General features: G+C 32.5%; 1 protein-coding gene across 1 annotated transcript in view; it reads right to left on the bottom strand.

Annotated features, from left to right (window-relative positions):
• LOC133337737 (uncharacterized) overlaps positions 1-27,521 on the bottom strand; it is a 37,442-nt gene that overhangs the window by 9,108 nt on the left and 813 nt on the right. Inside the window, exons 2-6 of the mRNA XM_061545942.1 lie at positions 7,426-7,725; positions 7,178-7,303; positions 5,249-5,499; positions 5,151-5,172; positions 1,530-2,348 (exon numbers count right to left, since the gene is read on the bottom strand). Of these exons, the coding sequence (XP_061401926.1) occupies positions 1,530-2,348; positions 5,151-5,172; positions 5,249-5,499; positions 7,178-7,303; positions 7,426-7,725 (1,518 nt within the window). The remainder of the gene's footprint in view (positions 1-1,529; positions 2,349-5,150; positions 5,173-5,248; positions 5,500-7,177; positions 7,304-7,425; positions 7,726-27,521) is intronic.

Below are 27,521 nucleotides of genomic sequence, written 5' to 3'. Positions count from 1 at the left end.
ATAATCACGATTCGGAAGGAAACCCATCTGCTTCGAATTTCTGGCAGACGTCAAGTAAAATATTTACAAACTCGCAGGACAAAAACCAGCAGGGTATATAGAGTCCTAAAACAAAACAAGGACAAATGTGTAGACATTTCAGCCAAAAACTGTCACTCTGTCGCTATTAAAGAATGCCAGAATGTAAAAATTCGAAAATGTAACATCCCTTGTGATGGTACTGTAACTGTTATACCAATATAAAATTGGTATTAAAACTGAGAAAAGTGAAAAATATTATTGACTAAATTTTTAATCATATTATTACAGTTCTTTAACTTGCATAAAATCTCGAAAAACTCTAAAAATATAAACTGTTATACAGTCATAAACTGTTATACAAGTAATTTTTTACACAATTTAATATATTAGAACACTCCTGGAACTTCAAAATGCCTAAAATCACATAATACCCAAAAACTGTTATACATCACATATTTTCATCTCTAAGTCAAAATTTCAACATTTATATGTGAAAAAACATTATTAGAGACAACTACAGACATTTTTAGAACTGTTATAAACTGTTATACATCATAGACTTTCACCTTTTTCTTAAAAATATGACAATTTTTTCCATTATTTACTAATAGAAAAAACTATAATACAAAGATGTATGAAACACTCACACACATTAAGAGAAAAATGTTATTAAAGAGATGAAAAAAGAATAAGCTTACGAAAACATTTACAAAGAATATTTCCTGTTTTAAAAAATGAACTCTTTTTTTTTAATGGAAATATAACAAAAACTGACAAACACACATAAGTATAAGAGAACAAAAACAAATTTGAAGGAACAATAATGAAAACCATAGAAAACTATTTTTTACAACAAAGAGAAATTTTTCAAAAGAGAACAAAAAGAAACAAATGGAAGGTTTTTTTGTTTTGGTAGTTAAGTTATATGGCTTGGAGTGGTGATTGTCACAGGTGTATGAAAGAAATCATAGAAAGATTTTTGTATTTTTAATAAAAAAAGTCACCATGTTTTTTAGTGTTTTTAGCATTGTTATAAACCTAAAACAGAAGCATTTCTAAAAAAACAATGAAATTCAAAGAAGAAAGTAAAGGATGCTATTGTTAGAACATTATAGGTTAGGGTGTGAGATCTAACCTCAATTTTTATAATTTTTCTAAATTAGATTTTTAGGCGTTCTATATAAATATAGAGCCTGTGAATATGCTCTACATATGATCCCCCATTATGTTCCAACAATTTCATACCGAAGGCTAATTTTTTTCCTTTCGGGATAAGTAAAAATAGAACACAAGAGGACGAAACAAACGAAACAGGTAATAAGGAACAAGAAAACACAATAACATTTGGTATAAAAGCCAAAAAACAAAAAGAAACTGGAGGAGAATAAAGTAAACAAAAAACAGCATATTTTCGAAATTCGAATTTCGAACAGTTTACGAAAATGAAAGTAGATTCGGTACAGTCTTTCTTTGTTGTGGGGTACAGTACAAAACAAGACACACATTACCTTATTCGGCTGTTTGTTTATTATGGCTGTTGTTATTGGTGAGGGGTTTGTTGTTGTACTCGAGGTGTTGGTTGTTGTAGCCGACGATGATGATGCGGCGGAGGAGGACGATGAAGTGTCAGTTGCTGGTGGTATATCATTAGAGGCTATTGTGATTGTCTGGGTTGTTGAATCGATTAAAATTACGGGTGGCGGTGGTGTCATTAGTGTGGTGGTTAGAGATGTGGTAGAGGTGAGTTCAGCACCACCACCATGATGATTATGATGTTCAGCATGATGATGGCGATGATTTGTTATGTCTAAATTATTTTCAGCATGATTGTCATGATTGTGGTTGGTCGACATTGAGGTGGGTGATGCGGGTTTATGATGGCTGGGCAATGTGGTGGTGATACTTTCTTCCACCACATTTCCATCTAAATTGGTGGAGGGGGTTTGAGGTGATATGGAACCCATAACTTCGGCCACATTAAATTCATCCTCCTTGGGATTTTCATAGATACTATTCAATTGTATGCTATCGGCGGATTTTTCTGACTCGGGTTGTAACACCTGTTTCAATAAAACATCTTCCGGTTGTTCGACCACAATTTCCGGAATATCTTCAATGTGTTGTGTGTTCTCAATGGTCTTGGTTATAACCGATTCTAATTTGGAAACACTTTCATCAATCCCCTCATCATCAATGTTAAGTTTTTTAGGATCATTATTGGTATTCGAATCCGATGAAGGTTCGGAGTCAGTTTGTTTTAAAGCGGTGATATCATCACGATTGGAGTTGCTGCCAGCCACTTCCAAGGTATTTGAAGTTAATTCCGTCTTTAGATATTTTTTTCAATTTGATTTTGTTTTTTTCGATTTTTTGCATTGGACAAATATCACAAGACAAATTACAAGAGACAAATTGAGAGAGAGAGAGAAAGACAATTACATGGTGTGATGGTTGGTTGCATGTGTGATTGATTGTTTGGATGGTTGGTTGGTTGGCACAGTGATGTTTCAGACAGAGACCCAGTGATGTTGGATGGTGAATAGAATTTGTTGTGTGGATTTTGTTGTTGTAGAATAATAATAAAAAATAAATGTTGGTGCAAATTATGATATATGTGTGTATGTGTGAGTTATGTGATTATGTTAAAGTGTTATACAAATATAAGTTATACAAATAAATATAAACCAAAAAAATAAATATTGTGTTTTTTATTATTTTTTTTTTTTGTTAGATTTGTTTTTTACACATTTTGTTGTTGTTGTAGATTTTTTATATAGAATTATTATTTTTTTAATGGAAAAACAAAACAAGAAATTGAAGAAAGTAGACGAAAAAAGAGAAAGAGAGAGACCAAGAATGAAACAACATTGGTAATTAATAGACATTATCATCGTTAATATTGGGTAGGATGGCAAATTCACATAACAATGACATTTCAAAATAGGTAAAATGGGAGGAAGGAGTCAGCAACTTGATTCATTATATAGTCTGCAACAATATATTTTGTGGATTTTCGTGGACATTTTTAAAATAGTTTTTCGAGGATTTTTTTTGATATTTTTTCAAAGCCATATAGAAGGCATGGATTTTTTTATTAATAATTTTTTACTGATCTATAAAGGCGTGGATTTTTATACCCTTCACCAAGTGTGGTACAGGGTATTATGTCTTTGTGCTTATCATACAAGGTCTATCAAAGGCGTGTATTTTTATACCCTTCACAACACTGTGGTACAGGGTATTATGTCTTTGTGCATATGTTTGTAACAGACAAAGGGAATCGAGATATACCCATGGTTCCTTTTGAGAATATGCATAGAATCACTTTCTGAGTCGATTTATGCATGTCCGTCTGTCCATGTTAAATTGTAAACAAAGTACAGGTCGCATTTATGATCCGAATTGGATGAAATTTGTTTGGCCCAAGGACGAACCCTATTGAAATTTGGAAAAATCGGTCCAGATTTAGATATAGCTCCCATATATATTTTCGTCCGATTTAAGGTAAATGGTGTACCAAAGTCCCTATATATCTTTCGATTTGACATCGAAATTTGACATATCGTACTGAATTAAGTCTAAAATGGCGTGTGCAAAGTTTCGTGAAAATCGGTTTAGATTTAGATATAGCTCCCATATATAGTTTTGTCCGAATTTAGGTAAATAGTCCACTAAAGACCCTATATATCTTTCGATTTGCACGAAATTTGTCACAGCGTAATGAATAAGGTCTAGAATGATGTGTGTTAAGTTTCGTGAAAATCGGTTCAGATTAAGATATAGCTCCCATATATAGCTTCGTCCGATTTAAGGTAAATTGCCCACCAAACTCCCAATATTTGTCCGATGGAGACAAAATTTTGCACAGATTACTGAATTAGGTCCCGAAGTTTTGTTAAAATCAGTTCAGATTTAGATATAGCTCTCATATATTGTTTCGTCCGATTTTTTGTGAATGATGCACCAAATGATGTGTGGTCTAGAATGATGTGTGTTAAGTTTCGTGAAAATCGGTTCAGATTAAGATATAGCTCCCATATATAGCTTCGTCCGATTTAAGGTAAATTGCGCACCAAACTCCCAATATTTGTCCGATTGAGACAAAATTTTGCACAGAGTACTGAATTAGGCGAAAATTCTATGTCCTCCAAAGATTCTATGTCTGTTCTATCTACAGCATTTTGTAGATATTAACATCTCTTGTATTTACCCAAAATGGTGAAGGGTATCATATAGTCGGCCCGTCCGATTTTTGAACTTTCCTTACTGTTTTTTTAAATATTTCTTCAATGTTTTATATACGGGTTGGTTTTTTAAAAATATTTTTTCATGGCCTTCTGCAAGGCGTGGATTTTTTACAAGGGGTGGGTTTTTTAAAAATATTTTTTATGGCCTTCTATAAGGCGTGGATTTTTTAAAATATATTTCAAGATGTAATACAAGGCGAGGATTTCTCAAAAACATTTTTAAGGAGGATTTTTAGAATTATGTTTTAGGGACCAATACATGGCGAGGGATTTTTAAAAATATTTTTCCGGAACATTTGTTGCAGACTATATAAAAAACCATAATGTACCCTTTTGAAACCCATTTTTATGAATTTGCTGGTAATATTTTTTTCTAGGAGATTGTGTTTTGTTTTAACCAACAAAAAAATTAAATGTTAATAACAGATAAAAAATATAAATGAAATATACAATGTGCAATTTGTTTTAGTTTAGTTAAAAAGGGAAACTGAATTATGTTTTTTTGCTCAAATAGTTATATAGGAATTCAAAACCAATTCAATCAAATTTCAAATAAAGGTTATTTATATATATAAATATATATAATATATAATATGTATATATGGAAATATATATATGAAACCAATAACATTTAGATTTTGTTGAATTAATTTCTTATTTTTTGAATAATATTTTTTTTTCAAAATTTATTTACTTTATAAGGAATAAAATCAATAAATCATAATTGTAACAACCGATTTTTGTTTTGTTGGAGAAATAAGAAGAAGAAGACTTTATATAAACCTTATTACATCTATTACATACCTCATCATCATCTTCTTCGTCATCCTTGTTGTTATTGTTGGTATTTTGGCTTGTAGTGGTAGTTGAAGAGCTATCCACAGCATTGAGTTGGGTATCGTCACTGAAATAATAATTTGGGAATATTTTTTAATATTCCTTTGAAAATTGAAATATTTTTTTGTGATTTTCCAACTTACATTGTATCATCTTCATAGTCATAATCGTCATCTTCATCAATGTCATCATCGAAATTACCAGCTCCGGTACCGGATCCCTCAACTTCACGACGTTGACGTACAGGTGCTGTGTTCTTATAATGTTTGCGCCAGATTACCCACCAACCGAATTTCTCACCGGTAATATTATCCAGAGCACCATCTTTAAATTGTTGTTCAATTTGTTTAACAATAGGTTCGGTAATGGTGAAATAGGTAGAATGACAGCCGATCTGAAAGAGGAGTAACACACATTTTCATAAATAGAATAAAGAATATTTTTTTAAAGGCCTACACAAGGCGTGGATTTTTTAAAGAATATTTTTTAAAAGTCTACCAAAGGCGTGGATTTTTATACCCTTCACCAAACTGTGGTACAGGGTATTATATCTTTGTGCACATGTTTGTAACAGGCAAAAGGAAACGAGATAGACACATGGTTCCTTTTGAGTATATGCATAGAATCAGTTTTTAAGTCGTTTTATACATGTCCGTCCGTTCGTATGTCCGTCTGTCTGTCCATGTTAAATTGTAAACAAAGTACAGGTCGCATTTATGATCCAAATTGGATGAAATTTGGCATAGGTCACTTATTTGGGCCAAGGACGAGCCCTCTTGAAATTGGGAAAAATCGGTTCAGATTTAGATATAGCTGCCATATATAGTTTCGTCCGATTTTATGTAAATGGTGTACTAAAGTCTTTATATATCTTTCTATTTGCATGAAATTTGGCACAGCGTACGGAATTAAGTCTAGGGTGATGTGTGCTAAGTTTCATGAAAATCGGTTTAGATTTAGATATAGCTCCCATATATATTTTCGTCCGATTTAAGGTAAATGGTGTACCAAAGTCCATATATATCTTTCGATTCGCTCGAAATTTGGGACAGCGTACGGAATTAAGTCTAGAGTGGTGTGTGCTAAGTTTCGTGAAAATCGGTCCAGATTTAAATATAGCTCCCATATATCTTTTCGTCCGATTTAAGGTATATGGTGTACCAAAGTCCCTATATATCATTCGATTTGCACGAAATTTGACACAGCATACTAAATTGAGTCTAGAATGATGTGTGCTAAGTTTCGTGAAAGTCGGTTCAGATTTAGATATAGCTCCTATATATATATTTTCGTTCGATTTAATGTATATGGTGTACCAAAGTCCCTATATATATTTCGATTTGCATCAAGGTGGGTCAAATCGGCACAAAATTTTGCACTACGTACTGAAGTTATTGTAACATAACGTGTGGCAAGTTTAGTTTAAATCGGTTTAGATTTCGATATATATATATAGGTCCTTCAAAAATTCGACGTCTGTCAGGATTCATCTTTCGGATATACCCAAAGTGGTGAAGGGTATCATATAGTCGGCGATGTCCGACTTTACTACTTTCCTGGTTGGGTTTGGGGTTTTTGAAGAATATTTTTTCAGATACAATCAGAGATTTGGACTGTTTAAAGGATATTTTTTCGAAGACATTTCTTAGATTTTTCAAAATTTCTCTCATTTTTCAATTAAGGGTTAAAAGTAACACAGAATTGTTAACCTTGAACTTCCTTGTTATAATCTAATGAAATTTCAATTTAATAGAAAATATTTTTTTTTTCAAGTACATCCTGTTTCCTTTTCACAATTTTGGCCGGGTGACAAAAATGGCTGGCTGGAAATGTTTATTTGATTAATAACTTCCTGTTTGAAGAATTTCCGTTTACTCTACTTCACGATTTACCAGGTCCTGCCATCGGTGTGTGTGTTTTTTTTTTGCAATGTTACCCTTATGAACAGATGAATGGCAAAAGAGCTGAATATTTCAATGAGTTTCAAACAAACAAAAAAATCTATATATGTGTGTGAGGGTGTCTGACAGACGGATGGACGGACCATTGTGCAAAATGTTTGAAATACTTACGATAAAATCAACACGTCCCAATTTACGATTATTATTAGTATGGCACTTATTGTTTCCCTTTTTCACAGATTCCTTTTGCATTTCGAATAGATCATGTTTGCTGGCACTTTCCATTGTGATAAATTCCTGGAAGAGACAAGGCAAAGGGAAGAAAGAAATAAATGAGAAAAAATAAATTCTACTCGTGTGTGTGTGTGTGTGTGATTGGACATTTTGTGATGTGGGTTGTCCGGTTTTTTTCGACTTACCTTTGGTATGGCAAAGAATTTGGATAGCTTGTCCAAAACTTTAGAGCGACGACTTTCGTTCAGGTCATGCCAATTATATGTTTGCAGCACGAGCGACAAGACCAGCTCATTATCGCCATAATGACAGTGTGACAATTCCACAGCATAGGGGTCCTGATGTGTCGACTGCTGCTGCTGATGGTGATGATGTGACGATGTTTTGTGGTGATTATGATGTGAGCTGGCGGCGTGCTGCTGCTGCTGCTGATGATGATGACCTTCAATTAATGTGGGTTCATCTTTGGGTTCGATTAAAGGAATCTAAAAATTAAATAGAAAAAAATGAAGACATTTGTTAAAATGTTGAACATAATTAAAAGAGTAGAGTATTTAAAAATATGCTCAATAGTGGTTTGAAGAACGTCCCGGGTCATAAATTTTCGCTAGACAATTTTTTTGGTTGAGAAAATGATTAATGTTTCCTCTTGTGGCGGCCTGCTGACATTTGAAGTTGTTGAAGTGCAGGGTAATTTTGAAAAAATAATTGTATTTTGGACGTTTAATTGCGAGTAACAAACTATGTAATTATAAATAAAGTGTGCCTGCAGACAGCCAAGCGGTTGGTTTTTTCTTCAATTCCCCACCCCTCCCCTTAAAATATTCTTCAAAAACATGAACATAAAAAACACAAAAAGCTGGAATTTTTTCTATTTGTTTATTTACAAAAAAAAAGTAAATAGAGAAGCAACCCCTTTCAAATATCAGACTTCTTTAGATAGTTTTTTGTTGTTGTTATTTTTTTTTCTCCCAAAAATGATTAATAGTCAAGCAATGGTATGGAATTCAAATTATATTTTTATGGTTCATCAAGATCACCATTCACAATGTTCTAGTGGTATGCAGTGTTGTTTTCATTTTGGTTGGTCTTATTCAAGGGTATTTTTCCATCTCTAATTCACCCACACCCATCACCATCTGCGTAAATTCATAATTCATTTCAGTACATGACGTTTGCACAACACAAAAGTTTTCACATAAGTCATGTTGGAGAAAAAAATCACCTGCCTGACTTTGCTCTCGGTACACAATCATAAATTTCATTTTGTATTTAAAGACAAAATGTTACAGAGGAGGGGAGGGTAATTGTCATGCAATGGATCAAAAGGATTCAATATAGCAAGAGAGAGAAAATGTCGGTCATTCGCAAAAAAATATCTTCTAAGCAAACGTTGGTCGCCATTTTCAATTACCTGTTAAATGTTTATTTAATAATGAATCCTTTATTTATTAAAAAGTGCTCATAAGATTCGAAACTAAAATCTTCCTTGGGCGCCAAAGAAACAGTAAATAAGAAATAATGTCGGTCATTCGCAAAAAAAGATCTTTTAAGCTAACGTTGGGCGCCATTTTCAATTTCCTGTTAGATTTTTATTTAATATTGAATCCTTTATTTATTAAAAACCCTCATAAGATTCGAAAATAAAATCCTCGTTGTGCGCCAATACAGGTCTTCGATATGAAAAGCTCGAGATTTTCTAAGAAGAGATATTCGATATGAAGACCTCAAAGTCTTCGATATGAACATATCTCAGTCTTCAGCAAAGAACATATACTAAACTAACGTTGGGCGCCATTTTGAAGCATTCACGATTTCTTATATATGTTTTAAATTTAAATTTCATCGAGTCTTTGATTTACTATAGAGCCTCACAAGATTACGTAACGTTTGAAATAAAAAAAAACACGTTGGGCGCCAATTTTGCATACCTCACATAGACTATTTTTCAATGTTTTCTTTTCAGTTGAAAATCTCACTGTTAGTTAATGATGCACCGCATTGGGCGCCAATATATCAATTGGACATAAGTATTATTCAATGAATCCAAAGTATTCAAAATTATAATAAAGTACAATCCGCAATGACAATTTCTTTAACTAACGTTGGGAGCCATTTTGAAGCATTCTCAATATCCTGTTATTTTTTTAAGTCAAGTTTTTTTTAGTTCTTTATTTACAATAAATTCTCACAAAATTCGAATTCGAGTTACTCAGCCAATTTCTAAATTGGGAATTATAATTGTTCAATGAATCAAAGTCTTCCAAAATAATAAAAGAGAACAAAAATACTTGGCCATCCGCAGTCTTCCGCAAAGCACATCATTTAAACTAACGTTGGGCGCCATTTTGAAGCGTCCTCAATTCCCTCTTAAATTTTCATTTAATATAAGTTTTATTGATTCATTTATTATGTAGAATTTCCCACAATATACGAAAATGCAATTAGAGTAGAATCCTCGTTGGGCGCCAAATTTGTATACCCACATTTATTATGTTTTAATGAATGATTCAAGTAATTTAGTTTATTCCTATTTAATCATTTTATTTTCTATGAACCGCATTTTGGACCAATTTAGGAATTTTCATGAGTCTATGCTCATTGGGCGCCAATTTTTGTTACCTCTGTTAATCCACATAAATCATGTTTTAATTAATGTTTCAAAACCATTAATTTATTTTTATTCCTTTAAATCACATTTAGCTTATGGGTACCCCTTTGGGCGCCAATTTTCTTGATCTCTCAGATCCTCGTTGGACGCTAATTCTGTGTTCCTTAGTCAACCCACACATATTCGAGTTTTTATGAAAAATTCAAATCCGTTATTTTTTTATTTTAATTTAATTTTTGATGAATCGCATTGGGCGCCAATTTAGAAAATTCCGTAAATTCGTATATTTGTTTTCTAAGAAATTTAACTTGTAATTCTCAATGTAAAACTTGAATTGTAATAGGAAAAAAATGTTGTAAATCAATTTCATTTATATCCTATAATTATTTTACCACACCTCGTCTACACAAAAGGGATCCAACTATACAATCTGCGTTGCTTATCAAAGCAGACAACATTTCCATGAATTTATGCTGCAGTGGTATTTGCAAGATATGTCGTATCATTATATTCTACATCTATATATCTATGCTAGAATGTGTGTGTGTTTAATATGTATTATTTATGCTCTTATTCAAATGTCAGGATATAAGAAATAAAAAACATTAAAATTCCAGAGAAATTGTCATGAAGCCAAAAGGACAATTTCATACGATGAGCAATTAATGCATATGAATGAGATTAAATGAGGATAATTAGAAATATTATTCTTGGAAATATATCCACCCACCACCCGTGATTTATTGAAGCAGAAATATGAATTTGTATTTGCTTATGGTGAAGATTTCAGTTGGGGGTTAGATGGCGCCCAACGTTAGGGAGTTTTCATAGGGCGATAATATAGCAAGAACTGTGGCAAAATAGATTCCAGCATGTTAATGGCTGCAATAACATAATAATAATTAATATTCCAAGAAATGGTAACTTTTAGCCGTTGTATAGGAGATTACAAATTTGCTAAAATGGCGCCCAACGTAAAAGAAAAAAAAAATATGTGACGATAACATACCAAGGAATATGGATGAGTAAATTTCCCTATTTTAGGAATACATTCGTGAATTTTTAGTCGATGAATATGAGGTTAGTTTTTGGACAAGTGGCGCCCAAGGCGTGTAATTTTTTAGGTGCTTGATTGAAGGATTTTTGTAGAGCAATAATATAGTAAGATATGGGGCAGATTACATTTATGAATCATTAATATTCCATGAAATTAGCATTTTTTAATCCTTGGATAGGAAATTTAAGTTTTTGTTTTATAAAATGGCGCCCAACGTGGCGTAGAATATAAAATATACATTGACGTGTGGTTGAATAAATACATTTTTTTTAATTTTAAGTCGCTGAATACGAAAATAGCGAAACTGCAGTGTAATGCTTTTCGTAAGAGAATTCAATTCGTAGGAGAATTCGAAAGTCGAACAAGAACGAAATTTTGTAATATTAGACTTTGGAAGTGCCGCCCAACATGGGAATTATTAAAAGATGCCAACGGCGAATTGAAATGCAGAACTGTAATAAATGAGTCGCATTAACTGACGTGGTGTTGACAAAGGCAAGCTAAAGAAAATAAGTGTCTTGTCTTGACTAAATGGCGCCCAACGAGAATATTTTTTTATGAGACCAAAATATACCAAGTCATGTCGTTGAGTCAAGTCCCCTCTTTAATTACAGAATTTGGGGCTAGGTGTTAGATTTTTGACTAATGGCGCTCAACGTGAGTTATTTGTATTATTATTAGACCAGAATGGCTGATGCTTGCACTTTATCGTCAATATTCTGAGAAATAAGCATTTCAGTGTCTGAATATGAGTAGAGATAATTGGCCCAACATAAAATGGCGTCCCTAATATACCTTGTTATTGACTCCTAGGGGGCTATCCTAAAATCAAATTCAGTGTCTGAATATGAGTTGAGATAATTGGCTGAATGGCGCCCAATATGAAATGGCGTCCCTAATATACGCAGTCTATTGCCTCCTAAGGGTCTATCCAAAAATTGTTTGGTTAATTGCGACCAATGTAAGGGCCTACATTTCCTATTTTCAAATATTTTTTTCCCAACAATATTCCTATAAATGTGAATTTGTAATCGATGTATCGACTAAATGGCGCCCAACGAAAAAATGTCGCTTTTTTATGGCTACATGTTATTCGGAGTTTATCAACATATAGTTTTAGAAGTTCGATAAGGCACGTTTGACTAATGGCGCCCAACGTAAGTAGCCTTTTAAAAGACCAGAATGACCGACGGCTCCACTTTATCATCAATATTCCGAAGCCTTTTAGTATCTGAATATAAGTTGAGATAGGCAACTGACTAAGGGTCCATTCAAAAATTTTTTTGCAAAGTTATTTTTGGCTAAATGAGCCAAACACAAAGGACAATAATTCTTATTAAAATATTCAATAATTTTAGAAAAGTATTCGAATGGCGCCCAACGTGGATCATTTTTCATGAAATAATAATATTTCAAGCACATTTTTGAAAGCTGAATTTTATTATACATATTCCATGAAATATGAACTTTTAGTAGACAGCTATGAGATTTTTGGCTAATGGCGCCCAACGTGATCAATTTGTAACAAGATCAGAAGGACTGCATTTTAATCAATTTTGCGAAAAAGCAGCTTTTTATAACTTTGGGAGCATTAAAAACGTAGATTTATAAAGTTTAGGAGCATTAAAAATACAAATGCAAGTAACCCCTAAAGGTCTGTGACAACCCAAACAATTTTACAAGGCTCTTTAGAAATTGTGTATCCATGTTATAAAAAAGAACAAATAACCTCATTAAAAGCTATTACATTTTCGAGCAACCCCTTTAAATAATCATCTACGAATCCACTCACAACCTTCGAATCCTTTTAAATGACAACAAGGCCAGTGAGCGACATACGAAAAGAAAAAAACCAACGACACACTAATGATGGTCATTACATATGACCTTGAGAAAAAAGAAAATTAAAAAAAGACTTGCAAAAAAAACGACCTAAAATAACTGATAGGGTGGTGGCGTTGATGGTCTCATTAATAATTAACAAATACAACCATTAAGTCAATCGGTCGGCCAACAATTTTTTCACTACCTCTTATGACAAAACAACAAATTCATGCCGTTTCATTTTCTATTATTTATGGTCGAATGAAAAATCCATATAAGAGCTTTCCTTTTTTCCATGTCGATTGGGTCCACAACAAATACAAATACGTTGAGTAGTTGGTTGGTTGGTTGCGTACTTTGACTAAATCATCTGCTGAATAATTGATGGCCATTGAATGCAAATTCTGCTTGGAAAAAAATAACATTACCAGAATGAATGAATATTCAATGGAGACCTATACAAAAATCATCGACTAATGATGAACGATAGGAATGACAATTTTATTGGGAACCTGTGTAAATGGATTTAGATAGGAAAATGAGTTTTAGATATGTACACGGGAAATAATGACGGAGAAGGTCCTTTTTTACAGGAAATAAACTCTGAATAGTCATTTGTCTGTAGAAAGACTTTTGACCACTGAAGAATTATTACGTCTACAGAAGACTTATAAGGTCATCAGTCCATAGAAGGATATAGAATTTGGCTTATGAATAGAATTCAAAATAAAAAATAATTTTCTAAGGCTAAAAGACGTCGATTTTTTCAAACCTTCAAAAGGAGTGAATCTTTTTAAAACCAGTAAGGAAAGTTCAAAAGTCGGACGGGGCCGACTATATGATACCCTTCACCACTTTGGGTACATACAAGAGATGTTAATATCCACAATATCCTGTAGATAGAACAGACATAGTATCTTTTTAGGAATTGGGCGAAAAATCCTACGAAACTATATATGGGAGCTATATCTAAATCTGAACCGATTTTAACAAAAATTGTAGACATCAGTCTGGACCCAATTCAGTACTCTGTGCAGAATTTTGTCCCAATCGGACCTGATACAGTACTCTGTGCAAAATTTTGTATCAATCGGACAAAAATTGGCAGTTTGGTGCATCATTCACATAAAATCGGACGAAACTATATATGGGAGCTATATCTATATCTGAACCAATTTTGTCCAATTTCAATAGAGTTCGTCCTTGGGCCAAATAAGTGAACTATGTCAAATTTCATCCAAATCGGATCATAAATGCGACCTGTACTTTGTTCACAAAAATACATGGACGGACAGACGGACGGACATGCGTAAATCGACTAGGAAGTGATTCTATGTATATTCTCAAAAGGAACCATGGGTCTATCTCGATTCCTTTTGCCTGTTACTAACATATGCACAAAGACATAATACCCTGTACCACAGCGTGGTGAAGGGTATAAAAATCCTCGCCGCTTATAGGTCTTGAAAAAAACATTTAATAAAATCCATCCTTTCGATAAGCCTTATAATTTTTTTTTTTAATCCCCGCTTCTTTTAGGTCATTTTTTTTCTTTCAGTGTACACCACCTTTGACAGACGTGTGGTAGCCATTCATCAATGATCAAGTTTAAAATTGTTTCAATCCATATTTGTGAGTGTGTGTTTTTTTTTGCGTATCCATTCAGAATGACGCGATAATTTCCCAAAGGTGGTCTTTCGTTTGGATTGTTCCGCATGTACATATGGACAAAAAAGGTTAATAATATATGAAGTGTACGTGTGTGTGCACCCAACATGTCCATTGCTACAACTCATTCGAACAACTGGCAATAATGGTTATAAGTGGCGATTATGGCATGTCCATAAAATCGTTGGTGAACATATTGTTGCAAAAAACAGCTACAACAACCACTAGAACACTTCAAGAAGTTCAAAATTTAAGAAAAAAAAATAAACTTAACCTTTTATGGTTGCAACATAAAAAATGACAATTTTTTTTTTTTTCAATTACTATAATTTCCTGTATGTCATTTGGTAAAGGAAGTCATGCCATCATCATCATCATTATTATTATTTTTGTTGTTATTACCATTGAAAGAACATTAGACAAGAAATGAAGTGCAGGGAATATGACACGACTTTGACATCGAGACAAGAACGCTACATTCTATGATTAGGCGCCTTTTTGAATTATTCATTATCAGACATCAGCCAGCAGAGCACAGCTCAGCCATCATTGCTCGCGACTGGCAGCTGTCAAAAATGTTATTCATAATTCAATAGATATGGCAGTATTGAAAAAAAAACATTTGAATTTTTAATAATATATACAATTAGAGATTTGATTGGAGCACTTAGTTATGGGTAATTGGGTTGTAATACTCTATAAATTCCAATTAGAATTTGTCCATTAATTTTTATACCAGATCAGATTTTTTGGTATTTTATTGTTAAAAAAATAAATCCTATCTTCCAGTAGCCTCTATATTAACCCATCCCCCACCTATATTTTTGAAAAAAAAAATCAAATTATGATTCGATTTCTAAAATTAGCATTCTATCCTTGTGATCATGTTCTACAAATATCACCACCACATTGCCCTTATATGACCATGAATATTAGCATTCGTTTCTAATTGAATTTTATTTTTCAAATTAGTTGGTCTGGCGGCATGAGTGATTTTTTCTTCTATTAAAATGGTTTTATTAATTTAAATGTTGCCAAAAACAAAATTCCACATATTTAATTGAACATTTTAATTAGATAAAACACAATTATAGACATGTTGACGAATATGTTTTGCAGAAATATAATTTTTATTTTTAAATGACCAATGGTCAAAAAATTGTGTTTGAGACTTTTTTTTGGCAATATGGGTAATAAAACGTACAGTGACACGAGTATGGCATATATTTTTTTAAACAAATTGTATTTAATTATAATTAAAAAGGGCAAACATTATAGATTCGGAACATGCTAATATATAGGTAACGGTTTAGGGTGACCAAAAACAGGTGTAGATTTTAAGACATAAATAATCAGGAGAGGGGCAATGGCTGAGAAATTAAGCAAATTCTAGTACAAAAAAATGTATGAACTATTCACGTCTTGTCGGATCTCAGAAAAAAGTAATTTTTGAAAAATCCATGCCTCGGAATATTGAAAAAATAATTTCAAAACCAGTAAGGAAAGTAGTAAAGTCGGACTGAGCCGATTATTTGATGTGCAATCAAAATGAATAGGTCGATATTATATATGGAATATATCTAAAGCTGAACCGATTACAAGAAAACTTGCCAGACATGAATGTATATTAATTTCTGTACGTTGTGTCAATCGGACTATGGGTCTTTAGTGCACCATTTGCTTAAAACGGGACGAAAGTATATATAGGAGCTATATATAAATCTGAACCGATTTCAAGAAAACTTGACACACGAAAGGTTTTAGTAACTTTAGTACATTGTACAAAATGGTGTGCCGGTTGGCCAAACTTTGGGTCTTTAGTGCACAATTTACATTAAATCGGACTAAAATATATATGGGAGCTATATATAAATCTGACCCATTTTCTCGAAACTTGGCACACGTCAGTCTTGACTTAATTCAGTACACTATGCAAAGTTTCGTGCAAATCAAAAGATATATAGGGACAAAATCGGACAAAACTATATATGGGAGCTATATCTAAATCTGAACCGATTTTCTCCAAACATAACAAACGTCATTCTGGACCTAATTTAGTACCCTACGCCAAATTTCGTGCAAATCGAAAGATATATAGGGATTTTGGTGCACCATTTACATAAAATCGGAAAAAACTATATATGGGAGCTATATCTAAATCTGAACCGATTTTCACGAAACTTAGTACACATCATTCTGGACCCAATTCAGTACTCTATTCCAAATTGCGAACAAATCGAAAGATGAATAGGGACTTTGGTGCATCATTTACATCAAATCGGTATATACCGATAATCGATAATATATATGGAAGCTATATCTAAATCTTAACCGATTTTCAGGAAACTTAACACACATCATTATAGACCTAATTTAGTACGCTGTGCCAAAATTCGTGCAAATCGAAAGATATGTAGGGACTTTGGTACACCATTTACATTACATCGGACGAAAATATATATGGGAGCTATATCTAAATCTGAACCGATTTTTACGAAATATAATACACATCTTTCTAGACTTAATTCAGTACGCTATGCTAAATTTCGTGCAAATCGAAATATATATAGGAAATTTGGTGCACGAATTACCTTAAATCGGACGAAAATATATATGGGAGCTATATCTAAATCTGAACCGATTTTTCAAATTCAATAGGGTTCGTCTTTGGTCCAAATGAATGAGCTGTGCCAAATTTCATCCGATTCGGATTATAAATGCGACCTGTACTTTGTTTACAATTTAACATGGACAGACGGACGGACGGACATGCATAAATCGACTCAGAAAGTGATTCTATGCATATTCTCAAAAGGAACCATGGGTCTATCTCGATTCCTATTGCCTGTTACAAACATGTGCACAAAGAAATAATACCCCGTACCACAGTGTGGTGAAGGGTATAAAAATATTTAAAAAAAATCCACGCGTTGTCAGATCTTTAAAAAATCCAAAATTTTTTTTTTATTTTTTAAGAATATTTTTGGGGGACACTCACAGGGCGTGCATTTTTTAAAGAAATTTTTTTGGGGACACTCACAAGTCGTGGATTTTTTAAAGAAAACTTTTCGGTGACAGTCACCAGGCGTGGGTTTTTTTAAAGAATATTTTCAGGGACAGTCCACGTGGATTTTTTAAAGAATATTTTCGGGGACAGTCCGCGTAAATTTTTTAAAGAATATTTTTTCAAGTCAAGTTTTTTAAAGAATATTTTTTTAATTCCTATAAAAAGCGTGGTTTCTTTAGGCATTTCACCAATTGGCGTTGAAAAAAATCACACAAATTGTTTGTTGTTGTTGTTAGTTAATTATTAACAAATAATTTCTGTTCTATTAAAGCCAATCAGAGAGAAATGTGCACTGACACCATCATCACCACCACCACTGACAGATGTTGATGCTGGCGATGCTGACGGTTAGCTCCAAATACAACTTGAATGCCTATCTTCATTTCATTTCCATTGTCGCCATAGTTAGCCCTGATTGGAGTGGAGTGACGGAGAGAGATGGAAAGGACGGGCTATGCTGTTAAATAAAAAGCATTCAGCGAAACAATTGAATTCAATTAAATAGCATTTTTATGCCTTGTTTTGTTCGATTGGAAGTTCTCGTTCCATTCGGGGGGTTTCTTTTTAAAGAAGTAGACAACTAAACGGAAAAGTGCAATGAATTTCGATCAAAAAAATGAAGAAGATGGGTAAACATGGCATCCAAACAAGAACCAGAGATGCGGCAGCAGCAACGGCACCAGCACCAGTCACATTGTTGTGTCCAGACATCAGCAGACAATGCCAGCAAAAAAAAAAAAAAAATTGAAAGCGAATAATTAAATTTAACACAGGCACATGGCTGGCTGCCTGGCTGGGGCTGGAGATAGATGTCCGAAAAAAAGTGAGGAAGGAGGGCAAAAACTGCAAGAAAGACAATCTGCAACTTCTTAAAGGGGTTGCCAGATGAATGCCAGGTGAATTATTTTTTAAGGGCTCCAAAAGGAGTCGATTTTTAAGGAATATTCTGTGAAGACCCACAAGAGATATGGATTTCACAAAAAAATGTCAAGGCCCACAAGATGTGAGGCCTTGAAAAATGAGATGATGATGAGAATATTATTTCAAGGACATTAAGAGGCGTGGATTTCTAAGGAGTATTTTTTTCAAGACCTACGAGAGGTGAGGATCTCTAAAGAGTATTATTTCAAGGCCCATAAGAGGCGTGGATTTCTAAAGAATTATTTTCAAGGCCCACAAGAGGTTGAGGCGTAGATTTCTAAAGAATTATTTTTCAAGGCCCACAAGAGGTTGAGGCGTAGATTTTTCTAAAGAATTATTTTCAAGGCCCACAAGAGGTTGTGGCGTAGATTTCTAAAGAATTATTTTCAAGGCCCACAAGAGGTTGTGGCGTAGATTTCTAAAGAATTATTTTCAAGGCCCACAAGAGGTTGTGGCGTAGATTTCTAAAGAATTATTTTCAAGGCCCACAAGAGGTTGTGGCGTAGATTTCTAAAGAATTATTTTCAAGGCCCACAAGAGGTTGTGGCGTAGATTTCTAAAGAATTATTTTCAAGGCCCACAAGAGGTTGAGGCGTAGATTTCTAAAGAATTATTTTCAAGACCCACAAGAGGTTGAGGCGTACTTTTCTAAAGAATTATTTTCAAGGCCCACAAGAGGTTGAGGCGTAGATTTCTAAAGAATTATTTTCAAGGCCCACAAGAGGTTGAGGCGTAGATTTCTAAAGAATTATTTTCAAGGCCCACAAGAGGTTGAGGCGTAGATTTCTAAAGAATTATTTTCAAGGCCCACAAGAGGTTGTGGCGTAGATTTCTAAAGACCTATAAGAGGTGAGGACCTCTAAAGAATATTATTTCAAGAACCTCAAGAGGCGTGAATTTCTAAAGAATATTCTTTCAAGAACCTCAAGAGGCGTGAATTTCTAAAGAATATTTTTTCAAGGTCCACAAGAGGCGTGGATTTCTAACGAATATTTTTTTTCGATACTCACAAGAGTCATGGAGACAATTTTTTCTTTTTCCATCTCCATAAAATTCCCCTTGAAATATCCCCAAGAATTGGCAACCCTCTCTTTTTCTTTCAGCCAATTGTTAAGTCCGATCATCTGCCTACCAACTCTATAGCATTTTCTGATTCTGATACTTGATGGCACCATAAAATCACGTTCCCATCATCATCCTCATCTTCAGCATCGACATTGTTGATAAAGACCAAAAAAATAAAGCTGCAAATTGATGAGGAGTGATGTGTGAGATGAAAGCAAAAACACGAAAAGATACCAACAACTCATCATTGGAAATCAATGATTGGGAGGGACGGACGCCCAACGATGAGCATCAATACGAAGAACGAATCTGTTGCACCATTAACACGGGTTTCCAGATTCGATTTTTTTTTTTGTTGTCCAGTGTTGAAAACAAAGCGTGAAAATGCAAGGAAAATATTTATAAAATATTCCGGCAGGCACGCAAGACAGTAGCAGCTGGAATGGAACGACTGGCCAATGGAGACGATAACAATGATGATGAAGATAGGCAACTTGGCACGCAGACAGCCAGATAGAATTTGCGGATACCAGTTCTGCAATGAATGAACGAATGTTTGCAGTAAAAGCCTGCCAGCACAACAATGTCCAACTATTTTTGTTCGAAGAAAAAATCAACAAAAAACTCATGGTATTTGTTGCTCCCATTGAATGGTTATTTAATGGGATCAACTATTGATAAAAACTGCTGGAGACAAGAGAAAAAAAGCAGACATCGTCTGGAAAACAGTTTTGCAACCTCTTCCATTTATTTAAGGAGTATAAGAAGTTGCTAATTCCCTATTAGGGAAAAGAAAGGAGAACTTTTTAATTAAAAGGAGGTTCTTATATTTACAGAAATATCTGTCTGTGGAAGACCGATAGGAGGTATTCCGTCTTTAGAAGACCGACAGGAGGTCATATGTATATCGAAAAGAAATAAAACCTATTGAATAGGCTTTCTGACATTAGTAGACCTATTGTCGATATACTGATGAAAGTCCGACAGGAATTCATGTGTCTATAGAACGCCAGGAATCTATGAGAAGCTGATAATATGTGTACCTGAACTATATCCCTTTCCATATAGTTCCAATTGTTCCGATGGGATGTGTAAAATTAATAAAAGATCGGCTGAACGTCCCTTCTTTATAAAAGACCGAAGGCTAATAAGCCGACTTCTGTCTCTTGAAGACCAATATGAGATATACGGTCTATAGCAGACTGACAAGAGGACTTTTGTGCATAGAAAATCGACAGGAAGCCTTCTGCCTATAAAATATTAACAACAGGTATTCGAAGTACGAAAGGAAGCCTTCTGTTTATAAAGGATCAAAAACAGGTATTTGGTCTATAAAATACGGAAAGAAGTTTTTTTCTACAGCTCTTTAGAAAATATAAGTGAGATCTAGAATACCTATAGAATATCGGCAGGAATTATTTTGTCCATAGACGAACAAAGGAGATCTTTGGACTACAGAAGGTCGAGAGGAGGTCTCTCATCTGTAGAAAACCTAAAAAAGTCATCGGTCTATAGAAGACCGACAAGAAGTCTTCTGTCTATAGAAGACTAAGAGAAGGCCTTCAGTCTATTAGAGACCGGGTTTTTCTATTTATAGATAATATAGATTAAGATCTTCCGAAAGGAGGTCTTGCGGAAAGGGACTTCAGTATATAGTAGACCAACCGAAGGCCTTCTGCCTGTATGACCTCTATTCGGTGTTTTGATGACAAACAGATGATGTTCTACGACGAAACATCGTATCGGATAATATAAGGCCGATACGATGTTTTATGTCGCTATGGAATACCGATAAGAAGTCTTCTCTTCCGATGGGGGATCGATAAGAATTCTTTTATGTATCGATAAGAAAAAAATCCGATAAAACTAGCAATAAAAAATAATTTCTACAGTAAGCTTTGCTCAAAATAATCATTTCTAAAGGAAATGTCATTATCGATAACAAATATTTCTATGGAAAATGTGATCGATAACTATAATTTCTATGGAAAATGTAATCGATAATAACTTTTTCGATAGATAATATTGTGGATAACAATAATTTCTATATATATAATATTTTCGACAACCATATATTCTACAGAAAATTATATCGATATAAATTATTTTAAAATATGCCGTACCGATAACTATAATTTCAATGCAAAATCGTATCGAAATCTACAGAATACCTTTCGATACGAACAATTTATTTTTTTATCGATAACAATAATTTCTTTAAACTTTTTCGATAACTAAATATTCTATTGAAATATTATCGATAACAATTAATTTAATAAAATATATTGCCGATACCACCAATATCTAGTGTTACCGATAACAATAATTCATATAGCCAACACAGTCGATACTCAAAATTTTGTTACTACTATTATCGATAATAAAAAGTTTAAGGGAAATGCTATCGATAATAACAAAAATTGATTGAAAATAAATGTAATATATAATTATTGCATCTAAAGGAAATATTACCGATAACAATAAATCGATAGAAAATATAACCGCTAACAATATTTTCTATAGAATATATGAAATAATAAATAATTTCGATACAAATGATTGTTCGCGCAATAAATCGATAAAAAAATATAACCGCTAAGAATATTTTCTATAGAATATATTATCGATAAAAATAATTTCGATACAAATGATTGTTCTCGAGAGTAAAATATTGCCGAAAACAATCATTTCGAAGGCTAATATTTTCGTTAATAATGTTTTTCAGAAAAAATATTCATCAGAATTGGTAAGATATTTATTATGTACTAATCGGATTATAATTTCTCACTGCTGGCTTCCCCTCTCAGATTTCCCACCCCATAACAGTTAATTTTTCCCAGGGAAATTAAGGAGAGAAAATCTGATTTTTTCCAAAAATTTTACATATTCTGTGATTCAAAAAAAACAAAATTTTCCAGCTAATCAATTAATTTTGTCCCGCATTTTTTCTTCCCCAACTTTACTATTTAACATTTGTAGGATATCTACAAAAATGTATCGAATATCAATTTTTTTCTTCGCAGACATTATAGGGGTGTTCCCTTGTGGAATATGATATTTTATTTAGGAAAAAAAAAATTCTAACTAAAAATTTCAATTAAAAGGCAAAAGAGAATTTAAAAATCATGAATGGTGGTAGACAGGTATTAAAAAGTGTGGGTACGCAGGGAGGCAGGGGATGGGGCATAGCAAATAAATGACTGTGGAGGGGATCTGACTGTTAACAAAGTCCTGCCGATGATGAGGATGACGATGGTTACGACGACAGCATAACAAAGACAAGGCTTGTTTATAAAACTAAAAAAACAACAACAAAAAACGCAAGCCAAGTCATAAAAGGAGGAGGTGAAAGCAGCAACAAAAACAAACACCGGTTAAAAGAAACTGCTGCACCATAAGATGAATAAAGGCAGCAGCAACAACAATAGACCAAGTAATGTAACACAAACATAGTTTCTTAAAGACCCCCTTCTATATACTAAGAAAGGCAGCAACAACAATAAGTAGAAGAAGAAAACCCCGTCCGCACCAAATCACCCAGTCAAAGCCAAGAAAGAAGAAAAGACAAAAAACAGAGGGCCAATTCTGCCAAAGAACTTCCATTGGCATGCATCGGATGCAGTCCATAGTCCAATGTTGCTGCAGATGCCAGAGATGCTGTAATGGGGGATTTACATGAGGCACGTATGCTTCTATTCGATGCCATTGTTGTTGTTAATACGGTGCGTGTGTGTTTTACTAAGGCAAAGAACAACAATGATAATGGCTGTGATGTTGACGTTGAAGTCAGCCATGCAACCAAGTCATCAAACCTAACCAGCCAACAACACAAGGTGCATGCATTATACCGCTGCTGATGGTGGTGTTGTTTGTCTGCAGTAGGAAATCGTTTAGATGTTTAAATTGCGGTAAAATGATTCTACAAAAATATGGTCTCTTTTTCTTTAAATGCTTTTTCTTCGTCACAATTGCATCCCGATCCATATCAGCATCATCTCTTCATCTAAACCAAAGAAGACGACGTCGCGATGAGCCTAGAATTTTTAATGTTTTTGAGGATTTTAGCCTCTGTGTTTGCCGAACAAATAGACAGAGCAACAACAACAGCCACAATAGTGCGTGAATATGATTGATGAGGGATGTATGCCCTAAGTTTTACTTAAATTTTCTTTGCGGTGTTTTTTGTTTTTATTTTTTTCACAATTAAATAACAAAAGAGGCCGAGATGCTAACTTCGAAAAGACATGCGATCGTAAAACAAAAACAACAACAAAATTCTAAGGAGGCGGTGTAACGATTATTTGCCGACCATAATTAATTATCTTCAGGCCAAATAACATCATGGATAAAATAATAAAAAGTAAACAAAAACTTCATTCTTTCCATTTTTTTTTTTCGTTCTAATTGTCATTAATAAAAACTTCGATTTTCTTTTTGTTATCGATAAAATGTCTAAAGAAATTAAGGTTTTCGACATTATTTTCTATTCAAAAAAATGTTCTCGATAATATTTTCTATAGCCATAATTTTTATTGAAATTATTGTTATCTAACACATTTTTTATAGAAAATATGGTTATCGATAACATATTTTAGAATATAGTGTTATCGAAAACCCTATATTTTAAAAAATCATTGAAAATTGCATTTATCGACAAAATATATTATACTGATATTATAGTTATCGATATTGAAATTATTGTTATTTATTACTCGATTAACGTAACAGGTTTTCGACAATGTTATCGATAATATTTTCTATACCCATGGTTGTTATCGACAATGCTTTATTCGAAAATTATTGCCAATGGATACAGTTTTTATAGAACAATATGATTATCGATAACACTTTTTTGAATACATTTATCAACAAAACTTTTTATACTGGAATTATTGTCATCGATAGAATTCTCTATAGAATTAAGTGTTATCGGTAACATTTCCACTAGAAAATATTGTTATCGAATATATTTTCTACAGAATCGATAACATTTTCTGTAGAAATTATTTTTATCGATAATATTTTCTATAGAAATTATTGTTTTCAATACCATTTTCAATAAGAAAATATTGTTTCGACCCTATTTTCAATAAGAAAATATTGTTATCGACCCTATTTTCTATAAGAAAATATTTTTATCGACCACATTTTCTACAAGAAAATATTGTTATCGACCTCATTCTCTATAAGAAAATATTTCTATCGACCATATTTTTTATAAGAAAATATTGTTATCGGTAGAATTATTTACAGATGATAATGTTATATACGCCATTTGCTAAAGAAAGTACTGTTATCGATTACATTGTCTATTAAAAATATTGTTATCGATACAAAATTTTTATAGAAAACGTTTTTGTCGACCATTTGTATAGAAAAAAATTGTTATCGATTACATTTTCTATAGAAAATATTGTTATTGATAAAATTTTTTTATAGAAATGTTATCGGTTATAATTTCTATACAAAACATTGTTATCGATTATTATTTCTATAGAAAATATTATTATCAATGGTATATTTCCTATTAAAGTTATTTATCGACTAAATATTTCTTGGAATTAGTTATTAGGTTTATAGGTTTTTTTATCGATAAAGTGATCAATGTAAACAATTGTTATTGATAATATTTTTTATAGATCTAGTTTTTATCGATAACATTTTTTATCGATAACATGATATGGACATTAATTACTATATAATATCTATAGAAATTCTTATCGACATTAATTTACTTATATATTGCTCACGAGAAAAATGTTTCATAGAAATTCTAGTTATCGCCATAATTTTCTTTTTATCGATAACAAAACTTTTGCTTTCTTTGTATAAGAAATTATGTGTAGATGCCTAACAAAACTAATCAAAAGAAGTATCATAAAAAGAAAAACACAAAACTTGATGTTATCTTTCATCTAAATTATTGTGAGGATGACGTTGATAATGACGATGAAGATGCCATGAGGGCTTTGATGCTGCGACAAACAACTCTGATTAGAGATGATCATCATCATTATTATCGAAATGAAATAATTATCCCCACATGTAGAAGATATGATGAATGTAATAACAAAGATATTTGTATATGCATAAGAAACAAAAGTTCCGCATACATAATTTCACTTTAAAGAAACGTGTAAAAAAATGTGTTTTATGATTCTGCTGCCGCTCGCTGCTGCATCCAAATGATGAGTAAATGACTGTCTGGCTGACTTTGCTTTTGATTTACCAACCTATTTTTTGTAATGTATTGCAGAAGGCATTGCGGTCCAATGCTGTTGATGATGAAAGAAATCATGCTGGGCCGGTCTGTTCTGTTCTGGCCAAAAAGATAAGATTCTCTTTTTTCTTTGTTGTTTTATTTTTCTTTCTACTTCGTTTTTTTTTGTTTTGTGTGAAAAATTGTTCTGCCGATAAGTTATAAAAAAGAACCATAGTTTGCTTTTATGTGGCTGTTAGAAAAAAATACATGAGGGAAGAAGAAGAGCAGCAAATATTATTCAAAAGGTTTTGTTCTCTAGAAGTTAATATCGTATGCCCAAAAGGGGAGTACGAGAGAGTATCATTAGATAATTCCATATTAATTAGGTGATAAATGATGCCAAGAGGAAGTTTTGTTAGGGCCAAGTAAATACCCTGTGGGATAGTTTATTGTGGATACGCCATTGGGTAGGGAAATTATGTGAGGAGTTGAAGAATTTTGAATAGATAAACTTACGACAATCTTAATATGGAAATCGACTATAATTTCTGTAGAAATTATTTTTATCGATAACATTTTCGACACTATATTCTGTAGAAAATATTGTTATCGATAACATTTTATATAGAAACGTTGTTACCGATAACCTCTTCCAAAGAAAATCATGCTATCGACACAATTTTCTCCGAAATAATTGTTACCGACAGCATTTCCTATTAAAAATATAGTTATCGATAGCATGTTCTATGGAAAATATTGTTATCGATTACATTTCATATAAAAAATATTTTTATCGATATAATTTTCTATAAAAATATTTTTTCATAACATTTTTGCTATCGATATCTTTTTTCAATAGAAAATATTTGTATCGAAAACATTTTGTACACAAAATATTGTTATCGCATACAGTTTCTACAGAAAATACTGTTGCTATCGGCATTTTCTATAAAATATCATTATCGATCATATTTTTTATAAAAATGTTGCTATGGGTAATATTTTCTATGCAGAATATTGTTATCGATTACATTTTATATAGAAAATATCGTTATCGGTAATATTTTCTATAGGAAATATAGTTATCGGTAAAATTTTCTGTAGAAAATATTGTTATCAGTAATATATTGTATAGAAAATATAGTTATCGGCAATAATTTCTATCGAAAATATTTTTATCGGCAATATTTGTTATAGAAAATATCGTTATCTGTAATAATTTCTATATGAAATATTGTTATCGATAACATTATTATTGATAATACATTTTATATAGAAAATACATTTTATATAGAAAATATCGTTATCGGTAATATTTTCAATAGGAAATAAAGTTATCGGTAAAATTTTCTGTAGAAAATATCGTTATCAGTTATATATTCTATAGAAAATATAGTTATCGGCAATAATTTCTATCGAAAATATTTTTATCGGCAATATTTTTTATAGAAAATATCGTTATCTGTAATAATTTCTATATAAAATATTGTTATCGATAACATTATTATTGATAATATAGTCTATAGAAATATTGTCATCGATAACTTTTTCTATAAGAAATTATTCTTATCGATAATATTTTCTACAAAAAATATTATTATCGATAACATTTTCTACTGCAAAAATTTGTATCGACATTATTCTCTATAGAAAATATTGTTATCGACAACATTTAATGATATCGAATTTTTTATAAAAATATTATAAGTAATATTTTCTATAGAAAATGTTATTATCGACAATAGTTTTTATACACATTGTTATTATCGATTGTATTTTCTAGATACATTGTTGTTATCGATAACATTTTAAAAGGAAAATATTATTATCGATAGCGTTATTTATAGAAAATATCGTTACCGATCA

The sequence above is a fragment of the Musca vetustissima genome, unplaced genomic scaffold (genome assembly GCF_032173495.1).
Source record: "Musca vetustissima isolate MV318-11 ecotype Yass unplaced genomic scaffold, APGP_CSIRO_Mvet_v1 utg8100, whole genome shotgun sequence".
Lineage (NCBI taxonomy): Eukaryota > Metazoa > Arthropoda > Insecta > Diptera > Muscidae > Musca > Musca vetustissima.
Note: the sequence above shows the minus strand (reverse complement) of the source record. Positions and strands in the feature narration are given on the sequence as shown.